The sequence below is a fragment of the Sus scrofa genome, chromosome 10 (assembly GCF_054392235.1).
Source record: "Sus scrofa isolate SSC_HxYL_T2T_F1_AM1 chromosome 10, Sscrofa_HxYL_maternal_Yorkshire_Landrace_v2.0, whole genome shotgun sequence".
Taxonomy (NCBI): Eukaryota; Metazoa; Chordata; class Mammalia; order Artiodactyla; family Suidae; genus Sus; species Sus scrofa.
This window is the reverse complement of record NC_139392.1, coordinates 28,447,789-28,468,152: the sequence shown is the minus strand read 5'-3', so window position 1 is coordinate 28,468,152 and position 20,364 is coordinate 28,447,789. Positions and strand designations below refer to the sequence as shown.

Below are 20,364 nucleotides of genomic sequence, written 5' to 3'. Positions count from 1 at the left end.
CTGAAAACTATGACACACATAAATGGAAAGATACCTTGTGCTCTTGGAAAAATTCACATTGTTCAAATGTTCATTCTGCCCAAGGAAATGAACATGTGAATGCCAGCCCCTCCCCAAATTCCAACAGTCTTTTTCCCAGAAATAGAGCAAATCCTCCTACAGTTTGTGTGGAGCCACAAAAGACCTCAAGGAGCCAAAGCAACCTTCAGAAAGGACAAGAGGCCGGAGGCATCTCCCTGCCTGACTTCACTCTATGTTGTGAAGCTACAGTCACCAACAGAGTGTGGAACTGGCTCAAAAACAGGTGCCTGGCCCAGAGCAAGAGGACAGAGCCCAGAATTCAACCCACACTGAGCGGGTCAGTGTGTTCACGACAAAGGGGCCAAGGCCACGTCGTCCCCACAGGAAGTGCTGCTGGGAAAACTCAACACCACATACCATGTAAAGACAGTGGACACCATCCATACCACACACACAATGGACCAAAAAACCCCAGCTTTCAACCCAGAGCCCCTCTTGCATCCTCTGAAGGTGGACCCCCCCTCTGGTGCACATGGGAAGCTAAAAGCTTCTGCTCACCTTTTCCTCCTGTGCCACCCAATTGGCAGGAAACCTGGCTCCCATCAGTGTAGACACTGCCCCTTGATGTCCTAAAGCTGAAAGCCCCTGAAGTCTGAAGAAGACAGAGCTCTGACAGCAGAGATGCCACCAATCATCCCAGCAAAGCAGAAGCCATGGGCCCAAGGAGCCTCAACTCCCTTCATTTGTGCAAAGCAGGGTCCTCCAGGACCGCACCTGCCCCGTGGGTGCCACCACGGGAACTCCTAGAGTATTTGGTTTGGTCTGGTTTTTTTAGGGCTGCAGAAGTTCCTGGGCTAGGGGTCAAATGGATTTTGTAAAATTAAAGATTTCTCCTCTGTGAAAGGCCTTACTCAGAAAATCAAAAAGCAAGTCACAAACCGAGAGAAAACTATTTGCAAACACATACACAACAAAGGATTTGTTTCAAAATATGCAAAGAATTCTAACAAAACAACACCATTAAAAACAGAGAAAGCTCTGGAGTTCCCTTCATAGCTCAGCAGTTAATGAACCTGACTAGGATCCATGAGGATGTGGGTTCGCTCCCTGGCCTTGCTTAGTGGGTTAAGGATCTGGCATTGCTGTGACCTGTGGTGTAGGTTGCAGACACAGCTTGGATCCTGCACTGCTGTGGCTATGATATAGGCTGGCAGCTGTAGCTCTGATTTGACTCCTAGCCTGGGAACATCCATGTGACTTGGGTGCAGCCTAAAAAGAAAAAAGGAAGAAAGAAAACCATCCCCAAGAAATAGAGGTATCAAGAAAGCTGATTTATAATAGAGACAGCACTCTGCAAGTGGGTGGGGAAGGATGTTCACTTGAATAAACAGGGCCAGGATGGATGGTCACCCACATAAGAAAACTAGTATTACTGGAAACCTAACACAGTCCCACCTAAAAGACCCCTCCTACACCACTGCAAGAATAAGTAGGAGATGGCGTTCCTGTCATGGCACAGTGGTTAGCAAATCCAACTAGGAACCATGAGGTTGCAGGTTTGATCCCTGGCCTTGCTCGGTGGGTTGGGGATCTGACATTGCTGTGAGCTGTGGGTGCAGGTTGCAGATGCAGCTTGGATCCCATGTTGTTGTGACTCTGGTGTAGCCAGTGGCTGCAGCTCTGACTGGACCCCTAGCCTGGGAACCTCCATATGCCCTGGGAAGCAGCCCTAGAAAAGGCAAAAAGACAAAAAAAAAAAAAAAAGAAAGAATAAGTAGGAGAATATCATGATGACCTCAGGGCTGGGGGAGGGGACACAATGTGATACTATTTACAGTGTAGCAAAAATAGAGTGCAGAAATGCTTAGAGTAAAAACAGCCTCATGCTGACAGTTGCTGGATTTTGACAAGATGCCAAGTAAATCAAAAGGTAAGAGAGGAGTTTCTGTCATGGCTCAGTGGTTAAGGAACCTGACTAGCATCCATGAGGTTGTGGGTTCGATCCCTGGCCTGGCTCAGCAAGGTAAGGATCCAGTGTTTCGGTGAGCTGTGGTATAGGTTGGAGATACGGCTCAGATCTGGTGTTGCTCTGGCTGTAGTGTAGGCCGGTGGCTACAGCTCCGATTAGACCCCTAGCCTGGGAATCTCCATAAGTGGCAGGTGTGGCCCTAAAAAAAAGACAAACCACCAAAAAAAAAAAAAAAGTAAGGGAAAGGGGTGCTGAAACAAATATATATCAGTGCAAAGAAGTGAAACTCAACCCCTACCTCATTCCATATGCAAATATGAATTTGAGACAAACACCTAAATTTTAAAAGTAACACGAGCAATTCTCATTGTGGTGCAGCGGAAACTAATCTGACTAGGATCCATGAGGATGTGGGTTCCATCCCTGGCCTCACTCAGTGGGGTAAGGATCTGGCATTGCCGTGAGCTGTGGTGTAGGTCGCAGAGACGGCTTGGATCCTGTATTGCCATGGCTGTGGTGTAGGCCGGCAGCTACAGCTCTGATTCAACCCCAAGCCTGGGAACCTCATATGTCACAAGTGTGGCCCTAAAAAATAAAAAATAAAAAAATTAAAAAAAAAAATAAAAGTAGCACTATGTTTAGCACAGCAAAGGAAACCATCAACAAAATGAAGAGACAGCCTACTGAATAGAAGATATTTGCAAACCATTTAAATGACAAGGGGTTAATATCCAAAATATGTATGAAGGTCATATAACTCAATAGCAAAAAACCAAATAACACAGTTAAAAATGAACAAAGGGAGTTCCCATTGTGGCTCAGCAATAATGAAACCCAACTAGTAATCATGAGGTTGCAGGTTCAATATCTGGCCTTGCTCTGTGGGTTAAGGATCCAGCGTTGCTGTGAGCTGTGGTGTAGGTTGCAGACACAGCTCAGATCTTGCAGTGCTGTGGCTGTGGACTGCAGCTGCAGCTCAGATTTGACCCCTAACCTGGGAATTTCCAAACACCATGGGTTTGGCCCTAAAAAGAAAAAAAAAATCAAAGAAGACATTTCTCAAAAGAAGACATACATATGGCCAACAGGTACATGAAAAGATTCTCAACATCACCAGTCATCAGGGAAATTCAAACCAAAACCACAATGAGATATCACCTCATTTCTTGTGGTGAGGATGTGGGGGAAAGTGAAACTCTGTACACTTAGTGGGAATATAAATTGGTGCAGCCGTTACATAAGTTCCTCAAAAAATTAAAACTAGAACTAACAGGAGTGAAATAAAGACCCGGTGGCTCTGCAGGTTAAGAACCTGACTAGCATCCATGAGGACTTGGGTTCAATCCCTGGCCTCACTCAGTGGGTTAAGATCCAGTGTTGCTGAAAGCTGCAGCATAGATTGCAGGTACAGCTTGGATCCTGAGTTCCTTTGGCTGTGGTGTAGGCCGGCAGCTGCCGCTCCAAATAGATCCCTAGCCTTGGAACTTCCATGAACTACAAGTGCAGGCCTTAACAAAAAAGACTAAGTTATGATCTAGCAGTTCCACTTTTCAAGATGTATGTGTCCAAAGGAATTGAAGTCAGAATCTCAAAAGGATATCTGTACCCCTATGTTCACTGCACCAGAGTTCAGAATGCCCAGATGTGGAAACAATCTAAATGTCTATTGGCAGAAGAACAGAGAAAGAAAATGTGATGTATAAACACATACAATAAAGTATTCTGCAGCCTTTAAAAATGTGGAAATCCAGGAGTTCCCATCGTGGCTCAGCAGTTAATGAACCCAACTAGGATCCATGAGGATGTGGGTTTGATCCCTGGCCTTGCTCAGTGGGTTAAGGACCTGGTGTTGCCATCAGTTGTGGTGTAGGTCACAGATGCAGCTCAGATCTGGTGTTGCTGTGGCTGGGATGTAGACCAGCAGCTACAGTTCTGATTCGGCCCCTAGCCTGGGAACCACCATATCAGTGCAAAGAAATGAAACTCAACCCCATACCTAATTTTAGGTGCAGCCCTAAAAAGACCAAAAAAAAAAAAAAAAAAAAACCTGAAAGGAAAAAACCCTATGTAAAATCTTATCCTAAATTCTATTTTTTGCATCTCAAAAGCTGAAGAGGCAAGATAGGATATCATCTGGTCATCTTTTCTTAGTGAAAGGCTACAACTACAGTTCATGTAATGCTCAGCTAAGCATGGTGAGGGGATGGAAGAGTGAGAAAGAAATGAAATATATTCTTAGTAATGGAAAAAAAAGAGAGAAGAAAAGTCAACTTCAGAGGCCCTTTGAGCCATTCTGGGCCTTGGAAAGAACTGGAGATTCGAGGAGCCATTTGGGGTGAGTACAAGACACAGCCAGCAGCTGGGGTGACTGCAGCCTGGGCAGGGTAGGGCAGGATGGGGGCACTCCCTCCTCATCCATTTGAGTCAGACTGATCATTCATTTCCAATCTTCTGGGTTTGAGAGAAAAGGCTGGAAAGCTGGCTTTCCAACTGTATCCCTGCCTCATCCAGAAGCAGGTGCTTGTTATGAGGCTGGTGTGGTGAGCAGTCCCCATTCAAAGAGAACGGTGATTGACAAGCAGGGTCTCCTGGGAGGGGTGTCTAGGTGCTGCTACCTCTGAAGAGCCCACTGGGCCCCTATCCTGCAGCATTGAGGTCTTTTCTCCTTGATTTCAGAGGAATCCCTGCTCTCTGATAAACCTTTAAGCCACATTTTCTATGAGACACAAAGACCCCAGTGGAGTCTTCCAAACATGGTAAAGACTTTCACAGGATGAGAAGGTTCTAGTCACTTTTAGCTTTCCATCCTCTGCACCACTCCAGGACGGAAGAAAGCTGTGTACAAACTAGTTTCCCTTGGTCCTTCTGATTTGATCCCAAACTTCAGAATCTGCCAATCATGATCCTGGGAAGAATCAGCCACAAATGTAGGGGGGGAGCTAACATATGAGACCCAACTTATTGGCCAATTACACCCAGGTGGGGACTGGCTTGAGCTTGCAGTTTGGGCAAGGGTTGGTTCATCCCTAAGCCTTGCTTTCCTCTTCCTGGCAACACATCCTTCTGGTCAGGTCTCTGCTCCAAGAGTGAAGAAATGACAGAAACTTCTCTAGTCTCACCTGGAAGCCTGGATGAGAGGTGAGGAGGGCAGAAGCTGGACAGAGCCAAACTCCAGGACTTTTGTCTCCCCTCTGGAGGCTGCTGCATGTATGTACAAGGAGATTGAAGTGGGTGGGAAAGGGCAGGGAGTCATCTGGAAGTGGCATTGGTGGAGGCGGGAAGGGGGCAGGAGGACCCAGGACCCACTGCCTGCCATCTCCACAGAGCTTCTTGGGCCCCAGCACCATGCGGCACTGCCCGTAAAAATGTTTCTTGGATGCTGTGTCCTTGATCCTCCTGAGCCGCTTCCTCCAAGAGAAAAATGCAGAGCATCCTAAGTACAGTTTATCCATGGTGAGTTCCAGAGGTGGAGCTTGGACTCCTAACCCTAACCCTTTGGGGGTGGGGGGTGGGTATATTTTCAGTTACACAAACAGTCTAAAGTCACCATGGAAGTTCTAAGAGGAATGCTGTTGAAGAATCAGGAGAGGGTTAGAGAAAAGATAATAGTGAACTAGCCTTGAAATATGTGTCGGGTTTGAATAAAGGTGAGGAAGACAAGGGGGCATTTTCCATGTGCAGAGAGCAGCCAAGGCCATGCTGTTTGGTGGGGTTGGCCCATGGGCAGCCTGCCTAGGTGAGGTCACATCCCTCTCCAGAGCCAGAGCCATCATAATTCCCATCCATCACATGCAGGAAACCCCCCAAAAATGCCCCAATTATAGCCCCTGCACGTGGAGACCACCAATCCAGCACAGGTCACATGCAAGCCCCAGGGTCCAGGTTTTCCTCCAGAGCACAGCCTAAGTGGATGTGGGCAGGTGAGTCAGAGATGTGTGTATGTGTGCACAGAATTGAGCCAAAGAAAGGACTTTAGAATGGAGGTACCATGTGTAACTTCCTTGGGGACAGAACTGGCTTTCAACATCTGCCACAGAACCTAGCACAGTCCACGCCGAGTTAGGTGATGTCTGCCAGCCTGATAATGGAAGGGGGTTAGATGTGGGCCATGGCAGGCATGGGCCCCTTCTCACTCTGCACAAGCCCAGGACTTTCCCATAAGCATTCTGCACAACACCCGAGGGGCCCCTCCATTGACTCTGGGTCCCACCACCGCTTCTGAAAAGCCCTGTGTGCCCCCATGATGAGGGGGATAGTGGTTGACTATATCCTGGGGCTTGCCTGGCATGGCCTCAAAAGGGAATCTGACCCGCAACCGACTCCAGAGATCTAAGGAAAAATCTCAGAGCTGATGCTTATCTTACTCTGAGCAGGAGGGAAAGAAGGTGGTACTTGGGCAGCTAGATGAGAAGCAAAGCATTTCTGAAATCAAGAACCTTCTGAAGACCTTCAAGGACTTGCAGAAAACCTCCCCTTTACTCCAACATGCCGAGTACAGATTCCTGGTGGGAGCCCCTCCCCAGGAAAAGAGTGAGTACATGGGAGGCAGGGATCAGACTGGGGGAAGGTGAGACAAGGTACTATTCTGCCAAGAAAGAGGAAGGGCAGAGCTCCAGCTGTGGCACAACAGGATAGGTGGTGTCTGCAGCACTAGGACGCAGGTTTGGGCCCCGGCCCGGCCCAGTGGTTTAAAGGACTCCCACTGCTACAGCTGTGGCGTAGGAAGCTCACACACATGGCTGTGATCTGATCCCTGGCCTGGGAACTCTGTATACCTAGGGGTGGCCAAAAAGAGGGGGTGAAGAGGGGAAATGATCTGGCAAGGAAGATGGGTGCTCAGAGGCAGGGCCACCCTGCAGAACTGGAATGCGGGGCAGGTTATAAGCCCAAGTGCATTTTCTTCCTGCTGCCACCCCCTTAAATGACAAATGTCCAGAGGCTCAGAATGGCTGGTAAGGAGGCACTCATCCAAGTTCCCATTGTGGCCGAGTGGTTAATGAACCCAACTAGGATCCATGAGGATGCAGGGTCCATTTCTGGCCTTGCTCAGTGGGTTAAGGATCCGGCATTGCAATGAGCTGTGGTGTAGATCACAAACACAGCTTGGATCCTGCATTGCTGTGGCTGTGGCTGTGTTGTAGGCTGACAGTGCTAGCTTTGATTTGACCCCTAGCCTATGTCCATATGCCTCAGGTGTGGCCCCCTCAGCGAAACTCGCTCAGGGCAGGGAGCACAGGAATCATGGGCACAAGAGTGCCACAACCCTTGGGTCCAGCCCTGGATCCTCCAATCCAGGCCTGGTGGCTCCTCAGTCACTGAGATGATGCTGAGATCAAGGCCAGCAAACTTCCCTTTGGTACCTGACAGCCTTTCCCCTCAGAGGGAGCCTTGTCCCCGCAAGGACTCCCCAGCAGCCTTTCCAAGTAGTGATCAAAGAAACCACCTGACTACTGTGCAGAGATGAGCTCTCCCAGAAAAGGGAACTGTGAGTTTGGCCCAGGTCCTGGTCTCGGGGGCAGCCATGGGCAGAGGGGCCTGGGAGCAACTCAACTCTCACTCCCCTCCACACTCCCCAGAGCTGCTGACTGTGGGCATCTCCTCAATGCAGCATCCCCAAGGGACCCGTCTGCTGAACAGCCTGCAACTTCTGTTCCAGGCTTCCTCAGAACCAGAGCTGGAGTGTATCGTGGTGCTGGTCTGCCTGTCCAACTCTGAGCTGGAATGGCTCAGCCAGGTTGCGGCCAACATCTCAGACCTCTTCAGAGGACACATTGAGGCCCAGCAGCTGCTCGTAGTCCATGGCCACCTCGGCGGCCCCCCTCTCCCAGAAGATCTGGGTGAGGCTCATCCGCCCTTGCCCCGCAAAGGCCTTCACAACCAGCAGAAAAGGGATCTGGCCCTCCTCATGAACTTGGCCACCAACTTCTCTGAATACTTTCTGCTGCTGGAAGACCAGGTTTCTCTCATTTCCAAGTTTATCTCAACCAACTATTGGGTGTTATTAGCCTGGAAAAACCTCCCTTGGGTGATCCTGGACTTCTCCAACCTGAGCCTCTCCGGGAAAGTCTTCCACACCAGCGACCTCCCCCGCCTGAACTCTCTCTTCCGCCTTTTCCAAAAGGACACTCCAATGCACCTGCTTCTCTCTGAATTCCGTCTTCTTTTGGCCCAACCCATGCCAATCCATTTTAGTTCCTTGGTCCTCGACCAAACACATTCTGAGCTTGAGGACTTCTGCTTTCCTGGAAAGAAGAAGAGGGTCTTTGGTAAACCAGACAACCCCACTGCCAGCATCATCACAGACATGCTGACCATATCAGACAATGTACCACAGTATGCTTACACGCTGAACAAGGAGTGCAACTCCACCTTCAATCCCATGAAAGGCAACCACCTGACAGTGATTTTGGAGAGGCCACACAAAGTCATCCGATCGAGGTGCTGACAGGTTCCAACAAACAAGGCAGTACCAGCTGGAGCAAGGGCAGGTGGACCTGGGCTTTTACCCCCTGGAGGATTTCAAAGGCTGTGCCTGCTATACCCTGCTGGGACCACTGGTAGATGGACATTTGGACCAGATAGTATCTTATGAAGAAGCCTCCGCAGAGCAGTTGAGTTGCATCCGGATGCTGGTGCTAGCACCCCAGGAGTCCTGGCTCCTGATCAGGCAGATTAAAGTCTGGACCAGCAAGTATGAGGAAGAGAAGTTGTAGACAGCTCAGTGGGAATCTGGAAGGACAGGGTTTGGAAATGGAGTCTATGTGGTGAGCAAGAAATAAAGCTAGAAATTTTGATCGAGGGCTGCTCACTCTGACTTGGGTGACCATTAATTTGTTGTTCTCACTGGGACATTTTGAGAAGGGAAGGAAGCTCCAGTAAAAACTACACTGGAGGAGTTCCTATTGTGGCACAGCAGAAACAAATGAGACTGGGAACCATGAGTTCAGGTTCAATCCCTGGCCTTGCTCAGTGGGTGAAGATTCTGGTGTTGCCATGAGCTGTGGTGTAGGTTGCAGATGTGGCATTGCTATGGCTGTGGTGTAGGCTGGCTGCTGTAGCTCTGATTGGACCTGTAGCCTGGGAACCTCCAGATGCCACCAGTGCAGCCCTAAAAAAACAAATAACAAAGATCATACAAACAAAAAACTACACTAGACCACAGACATAAACCAGGATTGTCCCAGACAAGCTGAGATGTAAGGTCACTCCAATTCTTCTTTTGTAGGATGCTCAAGACAGAGGCCAGAGTCTGATAAAGGACACAAATCAGACACTAGCCTTCAGCTTCTTAAAGCCAGAGGGAGGGAAGGGATCTGCCTGAACTGCCTCAATTCTTAGCTACTCACAAGGATAACACCCCAAGATCTTCCTGGGAAAGAAGTGCAGCAGTCTTGATAGCTCCATGATCATGGAGCAGAGACTGACTTTGGCTCATGTCTACAGACCTGTCTCAGCCTCTTCCAGATGCTATAGCAGAATGCCATCAATTGAGTGGCTTAGGAACAGCATAGCTTTGTTTCTTACGGTTCTGGAGGCCAGAGTCCTGGATCAAGGTTCTGGTGGATTCCGTGTTTGGCAAGAGCCAGCCTCTCAGTTCACAGACTCCATCTTTCCACGCTGTCCTCACAGGTGCCTGCCCAAGGGGGTGAGTGAGCTGTCTGGCTTCTTGTCTGAGAACATTCATCCCATTCCTGAGGGCTCCTCCCTAAAGGCCTAATCACCTCCCAAAGACTCCACCTCCTAAAACCCCTGGGGGCACAGATTCCAACATGTGGATCCTGGGGGGACATATTTAGACAATAGAAAGACTCAAGCCTCCAATGCATCAAGGTTAAGTCCTTGCTGGAGCAAAGTTGTCTTAGCTGGGATTCAGGAATAGATGTTTCTAGGATTTATGAATCTCCTAGAACTGTGTGCGAAATTTGGTATGAATGCACACGTGCATTATTTTTCTTTCTTTCCTTTTTTTTTCTTTTGCTTTTTAGGGCCACATTCATGGCATATGGAGGTTCCCAAGCTAGGGGCCCAATCGGAGCTATAGCTGCTGGCCTACACCACAGCCACAACAACATGGGATCTGAGCCGCCATCTGTGACCTACACCACAGCTCATGGCAATGCCAGATCCTTAACCCACTGAGCAAGGCCAGGGATTGAACACATGTCCTCATGGATTGTAGTCAGGTTCTTAACACACTGAGCCACAATGGGAACCCCTATTCACCCTATCTTTAACTGCACTGAAACCTTAAGTTTGCAGAGTTCCCTTCATGGCTCAGTGGTTAACAAACCCAACTAGGATCCATGAGGATGTGGGTTCAATCCCTGGCCTCACTCAGTGGGTGAAGAATCTCTCATTGATGTGAGCTGTGGTGTAGGTCACAGACATGGCTCGGAGCCCATGTTGCTGTGGCTGTGGGATAGGCTGGCATCTGTAGCTCCAATTCGACCCCTAGCCTGGGAACCCTCCATATGCCTTGGGTGCAGTCCTAGAAAGAAAAAAAAAGGGGGGGGGGTGACACAGAAAGTTTCTTGTACCCAGGAGCCCCACAGGGCCTCGTCCAGTTTCAGAATCTATGGGGGACTCCGGTTCAATCTCTGGCCTCACTCGGTGGGTCAGGGGTCTGGTGTTACTGTGGCTATGGTGTATGCTGGCAGCTGTAGCTCCGATTTAACCCCTAGCCTTGGAACCTCCATATACCACAGGTGCTGCCCTATAAAGCAAATAAAATAAAATAAAATAAATGGTGTAGTCATATAAGGGAATAATAATCAGTAATAAAAATGAACAAACTATGATCACAACATGGATAAATCTCATAATCACAACACAAAAGAAGTTAGATGCAAAGGAATACATACCATATAATCCCATTTATATAAATTCCTAAAAGAGGCAAAACCAGTTTGTGGCTGGAAGTCTGGACAGTGGTTGCATCTGAGAGTTGGGGAGTGGGTGTGAGTACAGAAGTTTCTGAGGAGCTGGCAACCACCTACTTCCTGATCTGTGTGGGTGTGTTGACTTGGTGAAAACTTGACATCTGCCTAGCGGCTGATAAGGGGTAAAAATCTGATTAGATTGAGTCTAAGAGCACTGCAGGAGGAGAAATTGGAAGCAGAAAAACTGGAAACAGCGATTTGGAGGAGTTTTGCTGCCAAGGAAGACAGAAAAATCCCCACATGATGCATTCTTTATATTTTGCATAGTGAAGAGCAGCAGAGGAAATGGAGAAGACAAAAGATTTCTTTCTTTTTGAAGAATGCAGGGGGTGGAGTTCCTGTCGTGGCTGAGAGGAAACGAACCTGAGTAGTATCCATGAGGACACAGGTTCGATCCCTGCCCTGGCTCAGTGGGTTAAGGATCTGGGGTTGCCATGAGCTGTGGTGTAGGTCATAAATGCGGCTTGGATCCTGCTGTTGCTGTGGTGTAGGCCAGCAGCTATAGCTCCGATTTGATGCCTAGCCTAGGAACCTTCATATGCCATGCGTGCAGCCCTTAAAAAAAAAAAAAAAAGACAGAATGCAGGGGGTAGTGACCTAGTAAGGCATGAAGAGCTGATGCTAGAGAAGACAGAAAGCAGAGCTACTAGAGCGACATCTTTTTTTTTTCTTTTTTGGTCTTTTGTCCTTTTAGGGCCACATCCATGGCATGTGGAGGTTCCCAGGCTAGGGGTCTAATCAGAGCTGCTGCTGCTGGCCTACACCACAGCCACAGCAATGAGGGATCTGAGCCTCACCTTCAACCTACACCAAAGCTCACAGCAACACTGGATCCTTAACCGACTGAGCAAGGCCAGTGATTGAACCTGAGTCCTCATGGATACTAGTCAGATTCATTGCTGCTGAGCCACGACAAGAACTCCTGCTCTTTCTCTTAACATTAGGCACAAAGCAAGATGCCCACTCTTACCACTCCTTCACAACACTGCACTGGACGTCGTAGTGCAATAAGGCAAGAAAAAAGAAACAGCATAGGGACTGAAAAGGAAGAAACACGGCTGTCCCCTGGAGCTCCCTGGTGGACTAGCACTTAAGAATTCAGTGTTGTCACTGCTGTGGCTCTGGTTGGATCCCTGGCCTGGGAAATTCGGCATGCTGTGGGTGCAGCCAAACAAAAATGAAAACAAAAATCCCACAACTATCCCTATTTCCAGATGACATGATTTTCTATATAGAAAATTCCAAGAAATCTACAAAAAAAAATCCCTTGAACTAATGAATGAGTTTAGCAAAGTCACAGAATACAACGTCAACCCACAGAAATAATTGTTTCTATAGACTAATAAAGAACGACTGGAAATCAAAATCTTAATAAAGGAATAACATTTAAATTAGCACCCCCTTAAGTTCCCTGTTGGTTAAGCAGGTTAATAATCCAGCATTGTCAGTGCTGTGGGCTCTGGAGCAACTCTGGCACAGGTTCAATCCCTGGGTGGGGAACTTCAACATGATGAAAGTGCAGCAGAAAAAAAAAATAGCACCACCTGGAGTTCCCATCGTGGTGCAGTGGTTAATGAATCCAATTAGGATCCATGAGGTTGGGGATTCTATCCCTGGCCTTGCTCAGTGGGTTAAGGATCTGGTGTTGCTGTGGGCTGCAGTGATGGTCACAGACAAGTCTTGGATCCTGAGTTGCAGTGGCTTTGGCGTAAGCTGGTGGCTGCAGCTCCAATTAGACCCCTAGCCTGGGAACCTCCATATGCAGCAGGAAGCAGCCCTAGAAAAGGCAAAAAAAAAAAACAAAAAAACAAAAAACAAAACCTCCCTGTTATAGACTGAATTGTATTCTCCCACATTCATATGTTGACGTCCAGCCCTAGACCTTAGAATGTGATGGATTGCAGAGTCTTTTTTTTTTTTTTTTTTTTTTTGGTCTTTTCTAGGGCTGCACCCATACCACATGGAGGCTCCCAGGCTACGGGTCTAATCAGAGCTGTAGCTGCCAGCCTACACCACAGCCACAGCAATATGGGATCCAAGCCACATCTGCAACCTACACCACAGCTCATGGCAACAACGGATCCTTGACCCACTGATGGAGGCCAGAGATCAAACCCACAACCTCATAGTTCCTAGTAGGATTTGCTAAACATTGAGCCAGGACAGGACCTCCAGAGATAGTCTTTAAAGAGATAAAATGTACCCCAGATATTTATTTTTTCTCAGCTTATAAATAAGCATTATCATACTGAGTAATACTGGAACACAAGACATAAGGCAAAATTACTAATACTGATCCTGTATTTATTTAAAATTTTGTATTGTGTTCATCGTCATGAATTTTTGCATTAATTGTGATTTTTAAAATATATTGCATTCATTATTTCTCTTGAAAAAAAAAGAAATAAAATGAAGTCATAGAGTTGGGCCTAAATCCAATATGACTGGTGTCCTTATAAGAAAAGGAATTTAGGTCAAAACATGCGTGGACAGAAGACCATGCGAAGACATAGAAGATGGGCATCTACAAGCCATGGAGAGACGCCTCAGGAGAAACCACCAGCAAATGTCGATCTGGCTGGGAAACTGTATGGAAAAAAAAATGGCCATCTTCGCAAAGGTGTGGCTCCAGGCTCTAGGGGTCTATTTCTGACTCTTGCCTGTGCTTCTGCTGCCAACAGAGCTCAACACTAAGTTCCTAAATGAGCATCAGTACCATCTCCAGAATCATTGCAGCAGCTGACACTTGGTTAGTGTTTTGCTCACTCCACTCCCCTTTCCCCACCTGGCTTGGGTCCTCCAGGTTGTGTGGTGCCCCCAGGGTATGGCTTCTGTGCCCCCAGACATTTCTAAGACTCAGCAGCCTCCCTCCATCCTGCAGGATTTGCTCACATCTCCTCTGAGCAAATACTAATCTTTTCCCCATCACCCAGGCCCTCAATCACTACGAAGGCTCTGGCAGTCATTGGCACAAGTTCCTGCACTGGGGAGTTTTTGGTGGAAGGGCTCCAGCTGGGGCATCAGTGGGGCAGTCCTCCCCACCCAATAGTTTCTTGGGACGCCAGCAGGAAGCAAGGCACTTTTGCCCTCTCAAAACATCCCATAGTATTTTGAAAGGTAACAGGAATGCAGCCAGTCCACAGCAGCCCTTTTGTATCTGTGCACGTGGTCCCCAGGCAAACATGTCTACCTCTCTGCCTGCATCAACAGCAGTCTTGTCATCAGGCCCTACACTCCCATCACCAGCGATGAGGACCAAGGCTATGTGGATCGTGTCATCAAGGTAAGGAGGGTAGGAAGGAGCTCCAGGAGCCCCTCACCCTCCTCTCTCTGGGATTTGTAGAAACTTCCAAGATGTATTTGATAGCAGGAGATGCATGTCATTTGGGGACATGGGGAGAGTATGTGGACTGGGAAAAGAGCACCTGTGTCATTCCTGCCCAGCTCCAGGCAGGTTCTAGTCAACAGGGGCCTCAGAAACCAGGGACATTCCAAATAAAATTCTTCCCGTTCTATCTTAACAGGTCTACTTGAAGGGCATGCACCCCAAATTTCCTGAGGGTGGAAAGGTGTCTCTGTACCAGAATAGCCTGAAGCTTGGGGATGTGGTGGCGATTTGAGGGTCCAGTGGGTTGCTTACTTACACTGGGAAAGGTAATGGCCCAGCTTCCACTCCAGTGCCCCTGGTCCTCCATACACAGTGTGGCTCTGAGTGTTCATGTGCCTGTGCGCAGGGATAAGGGCGGGTGGCCGCTCCTACAGACACAGCACTGAAACCATTGGAGGTATGTTCTTCAGTCCCATTTGCTGCAGAGATCCATTCCCTCCCTGTCCCCATGAATTCACCAGGCCTGACAGCTGTGGCGATGACTAAAACAAACCAGATCCTTAACTCTCTGAGTGAGGCCAGGGATCAAACCTGCAGCCTCATGCATCCTAGTTGGATTCATTTCCACTGTGCCATGATGGGAACTCCCAGTTTGTCTTATTTATGCTTTATTAATAATTGACTATCAAATTTTATTTTGCCCATATGTTTACTTAATTCTCCTGAGTCTGATGGCTGAGTTTATAAACAGTAGCTCTTACTCAGGCTGATGATCCTCCGTGTGCCCCCTGCAGCACACCAGTATCATGGAAATGGTTTCACTGGTCACTGAACAATCTCAATGGGTTTGCTGGGTACTAGTTTCCTCTGGAATAATAGCTACTTTCCCATTTGGCTGATTTTAGGAGTGGAACCAAAACTGGTCCCGGATGGAGTTAAGAATCATATTTTTGTGAGCTCTGCATTGATTCAACAGCTAGTTCTCCAGCAAGCCATGCTAATAGAGGAAGGGGCTGGAATTAGGTTTTGCGTGCTCTTTTATGTTGTTATTGTGTTACAGAGGTGGAGTCTTCACTCCTGGAGCAGGCTTCTGCAGAACAAAGTGAACAAAGTTGATCAAAAGACTCAACCAATGTGGTATTGAATTTAGTGTCATTAGCAGCTCTGAAGTCTAAATAGGTGAATATTTAACTGAAGTCATAAAGAGCACGAAATAACAGCTTTTTAATTTGGTATTTGAAATTCTATAATCCTTCCTGACTATATGTGGAGAAGATTGTCAATCTAAAATATGTGTACCATAAAAGCAGGAAATTGTACTTGCTTAACATAAATTTCAGATCGTAGCTGATTTGTGATTTGATTGCTTATGAGAGAAAACTAGTATTTGACTGACTTTTTCATTGAAGAATTTATGGTCAGTTTTTATAGGGAAGCTGGTAGATCCAAGGGTAGGATGGGTGGCTGTGTGTTGCTGACACATCTCTTGATGAAACACCCAGGCTGGTGGTCATATCAGGCAGTAACTGTGTTTTTCTTGCCATAATAATGAATGCCATCTCACTTTCCCATGAGTTTGACTGCAAAGTGTTGGCCTTTGCTATTTTAGCCTAGTTTTTCACCCATCTGTGCTGGCTAAGTTAAATAATAAAGGATTATTGATTAAACAGTGGTTTTGTGTTAGGATGTGCCTGTGTATTTGAGTAGTGGTAGAAATGTGTTTCCTAAGTAGTCTATGTACTGCTAATAATGGGCTCGTCATTCATCATTTTCCCTGGTTCTGTAACTGTGTTGAGTTTTAAGGATATAGCTGGTAAATTTTGATTGACTTCCTTTTTTTTTGTCCTTTTCAGGCTGCACCCATGGCATATAGAGGTTCCCAGGCTAGGGGTCAAATCAGAGCTGTAGCAGCTGACCTACACCACAGCCACAGCAACACCAGATCCGAGCTGCATCTGTGACCTACACCACAACTCATGGCAACACCACATCCTCAACCCACTGAGCGAGGCCAGGGATCAAACCTACATCCTCATGCACACTGGTCAGGTCCTTAACCCACTGAGCCACAAAGGGAACTCCCAGGAGTTTTCGTTCTTAACCCTCTCAGCATCATTAGTTTCAAGTCAGCTGATGGAAGCCACAGGACATGACCACTACAGTTGGGGGGGGGTCTTAAATCAAGGCCTTATTTTAAAATAACAGTCATGGAAAGGATTATGTTGGATTTGCTTTTCCTTTGTTTCTGCATTCCCTCCATTTTGTAGTTAGTAACCACCTGAATCTGCCATTTTGAACTTAGGGAATGTCTAGAAGACTAAAACATTTTTCTACAAAAAGCAATGGGGGACACAGCAGGGCTTTTGTACCTTGGAGGACCGCACAGGGTCCTGCTTTGTTCAGTGATGTGAGTAGACTCCTATCATGGCAGTAAAAGTATTGTGTGTGGACATGAGTGGGGTGTCCTGGGAGTTCTCCCTTTGGGCTAGAAAGTTGCATTTGAAAGCTGCTACCAGAGGCCTGTCACATAGTCACCTAGGAGCATGTTTGGTTTCAGGAAGTCTGATTGAATGGCCCTTTTCTTACTGCCAACAGGCAAAATTGGTGGGATATCCAAATATTTGAGATTGGTGTGTATTCTTTTAATAGTGTAGAAGTTCTGAGGTTTGCAAAGGATTGTCTGGGGTGGGAGTTCTCCCACTGATGTGGTTTCATATTCATTTCCTTTCCCCTGATCATTAATGAAATGCCTGCTCAGATGCTTTGGTCATTTTTTTTCCAATGCGTTTTCCAATGCATTGTCTTTTATTTTAAAAGTATGTAGTTGTTGGAGTTCCCATCGTGGCACAGCAGAAGCAGATCCAACTAGGAGCCATGAGGTTGCAAGGTTGATCCCTGGCCTCACTCAGTGGGTGGAGGATCTGGCCTTGCCATGAGCTGTGGTGTAGGTCCTAGACATAACTCAGATATGGTGTTGCTGTGGCTCTGGCATAGGCTGGCAGCTGCAGCTCCTATTGGACCCCTGGCCCAGAACTTAAATATGCCAAAAAAGACCTGAATAAATAAAAAACCAAATAAATGAATAAGTTGCAGCACTTAGGTATGAATGTGAGTTCAGCACGTGTAATTCTGAAAGGATGGGAGGAGCTGAGCCTCCTAACAAAGACAAAATGGCTAAATAAACTATGGCACACGGACATCCTGGGAGGCATGCTGCCTTGTAGATGTTCTTGGGGATATTTACTTGTCGATGGTGATGCTGAATGTAGATAGATAGATGATAGATAGGTAGATGATAGAAAGAAATTAGTGTGTATTATATTTAAGTTAATGTGCAAGACTTCATATTTTACCCTTTAGATTTTTCCTAAATATATATATATATATATCTACTCTGAAAACAGAGCCAAATGTACTTGGTAAAAGGCTATTTTCCTGTAAATTATTATTTTTATTTTAGTGCTTCCTTTATTCAAATTTATTTCAGGAGCTTTTTCATTTATGTGCACAGTATTCTTGCATTCTTTGCTTTATAAACTCAGGCACTCAACCAGGAGAAGCTTCAAGGGCTGGGCTGACCCAAAGTTCTGTGAACTTTGAAGTTTTCAGCATTACTGGGCCACAGTGAAGGTTAGATTACTTGCCCTCTTCCAGGCTTTAAGGTTAGGTGTAAACTTTCCTGAAAAGCATCAAGAGGGCTAAGCTTCCAAGGGTGAAATCAAATCTGATTCAGTATATTTGCTCCTGTGAAAAACTTCCCCAGCTCAGACCTGTGCTAGCACAAGTTAATCTCAAAGTGGTACCAGAGAAACATTTCATGTATAGAGTTTGGTTGGTTACCTGGGTTGGGGAAACAATAGCAGGTGAAACTATTGTGGGAGAATTGGTGCTTCTGTGCCCATTGGCTTCTGGAAGAAGAGGCAGGGGGTCATGTTTCACAGCAACCACAACCACCGCATCCACAGGCTCTGAGGGGTGGATACAAAGTCTTTTGGGAGAAGAGGGGCCACAGATTTCCCCAGACCCAAACACGGACTCATACAGAGCATGCTTGTGCTCAGCCTTAGATTTCATGTTGGGGCCAACCTGGCTGACTCTGGGGAGGATATAGGTGTTCCCCAGCCAGGGTGGCTGGGGGCAGTGGTGGTGGGAGGAATGAGTGGGGGTATGGTGGGAGTGGTGGCAAGCCACCCCATTCAGAGCCTCAGTATAGCAGCCTTGCCGGGCGGGCGAGCCCAGTTTACTACTGATGCCCATGATGCTGTTGAGCATGGTGATGGAGACTGCCGCGATGCAGTGGTTGGTGTAGGTCTTGGAGAGCTTGGCCACCTTGGAGAGCATCTACATCCTGGTGCCCAGCAAGTTCTTGCTGATGTCTTTGTCCTCGTACCAGGTCATATCGCCCTCGCTGCAGTGGTCACGGGGCAGCTGGAAGAATGCCTTGCAGAGGGGTCTGTGCTTCGACAGGTACTTGACGAAGCTTGTGTAAGGGCAGAACTCGGTTCCTGTCTCATACATGAGGGGCAATTTCTCCTCGTCACTGCTCTTGGCATGCTTCTTGCTCCAAGACAATGAGCACAATTTGTGGTAGGGCCCGAAGTACTTAAGGTAGACGAACTTGCCACCATCCTCATCCATCGCCAGCCCAAAGGAGTCCTTGAGCTCACGCTGGTTCTCACGGCCTCACGTGCAGAAGTACATGCACGTCTCGAACCAGACCTTGTTGAGCAGCCTGAAGGGCATGTTGGTGCTGAAGATGCTGGAGATTTAGAGCTTGCCCAGGTCGGCCCCCGTGATGGATTGCTTCTGCACCTCTGGCGGGGCACCCTGTTCCTCGAGCTTGCACATGACCACAGCCAGTCAAGTTGGCGCTGCACAGCTTGGGGTCCTTGGTGAGGTCGAGCGTGCGGCAGTAAGGGGACTCATTGAGGTAGTGGTTGAGGGAGCTGTGGATGATGATGAGCAACGACATGCTGTAGACCTGGCCACTCTTGGAGTGGGCCTCTGCATAGAATGCATAGAACAAGCACAGCACGTGGCACAGAGCCCCCTTGTCCATGGTCTCCAAGTCTGGGCTCTGCGCCTTCTTGCTCAGGTACTCCTGGAAGATGCGCAAATCATAGTGGGTTGCCAGCCGGGTGTTCTTGCTCAGCTGGGCCCGCTCGGGGTCCCATCCCCTGGGCGGCCCACCACAGGCCTGGGGCGCCAGCAGTTGCAGTGGCGCCTAGGGCTTCAGCATAGAGCTCTGGTCCATATTGATCATATGGACCAGCTCAGGCTCCAGCTCCTCCCCAGCCAAGTCCTCAGGCTCCAAGGGCTGGTCCCAGTCCAGCCCCATCTCTTCCTCCTCCTCCTCCTCCAGACCCCCACCTCCACCCTCCTCCTCCTCATCCCCTGTTATCTGCACCTCCTGGATCTCCTCCTCCTCTTCCTCTTCCTCCTCCTCCTCACCAGCGCTGCAGTAGTGCAGGTGGCAGTGGCGGCGGCTGTGGCCCCCAGCACCGTGCTCGCCCTCACCCTCCTCCCCATTGTTCTCCTTGGCAGCAGCGGCAGTGGTGGCGGTGCTGGCGCTGCGGCCCGTGCTGGTGTTACAGTCCCGGCTGCCAGGCATTCTCGCCATATTGCTGTCTCTCTGCCTCCTGTAAGTTACTCACCTTCCTAGTGTCTGCCTGGAGAGGATACAACATCTAAATCACAAGAGGAGAGACCTCTGTGGGTGTGCCTGCAGCACTGCTGTCTATGGTAAACAGCCTGCTGCTGACACTTTATAAAAGGAAAACTTTATCTCTCTTCTTGATCTGAAAGTGCCAACCAATGAACACTATCTAAACAATACTAACTCATAAAATGTTACTAAATGAAAAAAAATCCTGTTACAGTTTATAGAGTAAGATCCCCATTTAAAAAAAATAACACCACACAACTGTGTCTGAAGATACACGAATATGAAAAAGTCTGAAAACTCCCAGGATACCCCATGGTGTATGCCTACTTTCACTGTTGGTACTGTCTCTAGCTTTTGGGACTTGTATAGAAAAGCAGAAAAATACAAATGAAAAGCCAAACATGGGTGTTCCCATCAACGCTTGGTGGAAACAAATCTGACT

At 47.8% G+C, this 20,364-nt stretch overlaps 1 protein-coding gene and 1 pseudogene across 1 annotated transcript; one reads left to right on the top strand and one right to left on the bottom strand.

The window, feature by feature from the left end:
• Positions 1-5,362: 5,362 nt before the first annotated feature.
• LOC146398889 (alpha-1,3-mannosyl-glycoprotein 4-beta-N-acetylglucosaminyltransferase-like protein MGAT4E) lies at positions 5,363-8,703 on the top strand (the record flags this gene model as incomplete). Its single annotated transcript, XM_084979554.1, is given in 5 exon segments — positions 5,363-5,443; positions 6,364-6,520; positions 7,567-8,421; positions 8,424-8,453; positions 8,456-8,703. Coding segments are annotated over 5 exon segments (1,371 nt in total), but the record flags the coding sequence as incomplete, so codon positions are not given.
• A 5,862-nt stretch (positions 8,704-14,565) lies between these two features.
• On the bottom strand, positions 14,566-19,894 carry LOC146398888 (uncharacterized; annotated as a pseudogene).
• Positions 19,895-20,364: the final 470 nt, after the last annotated feature.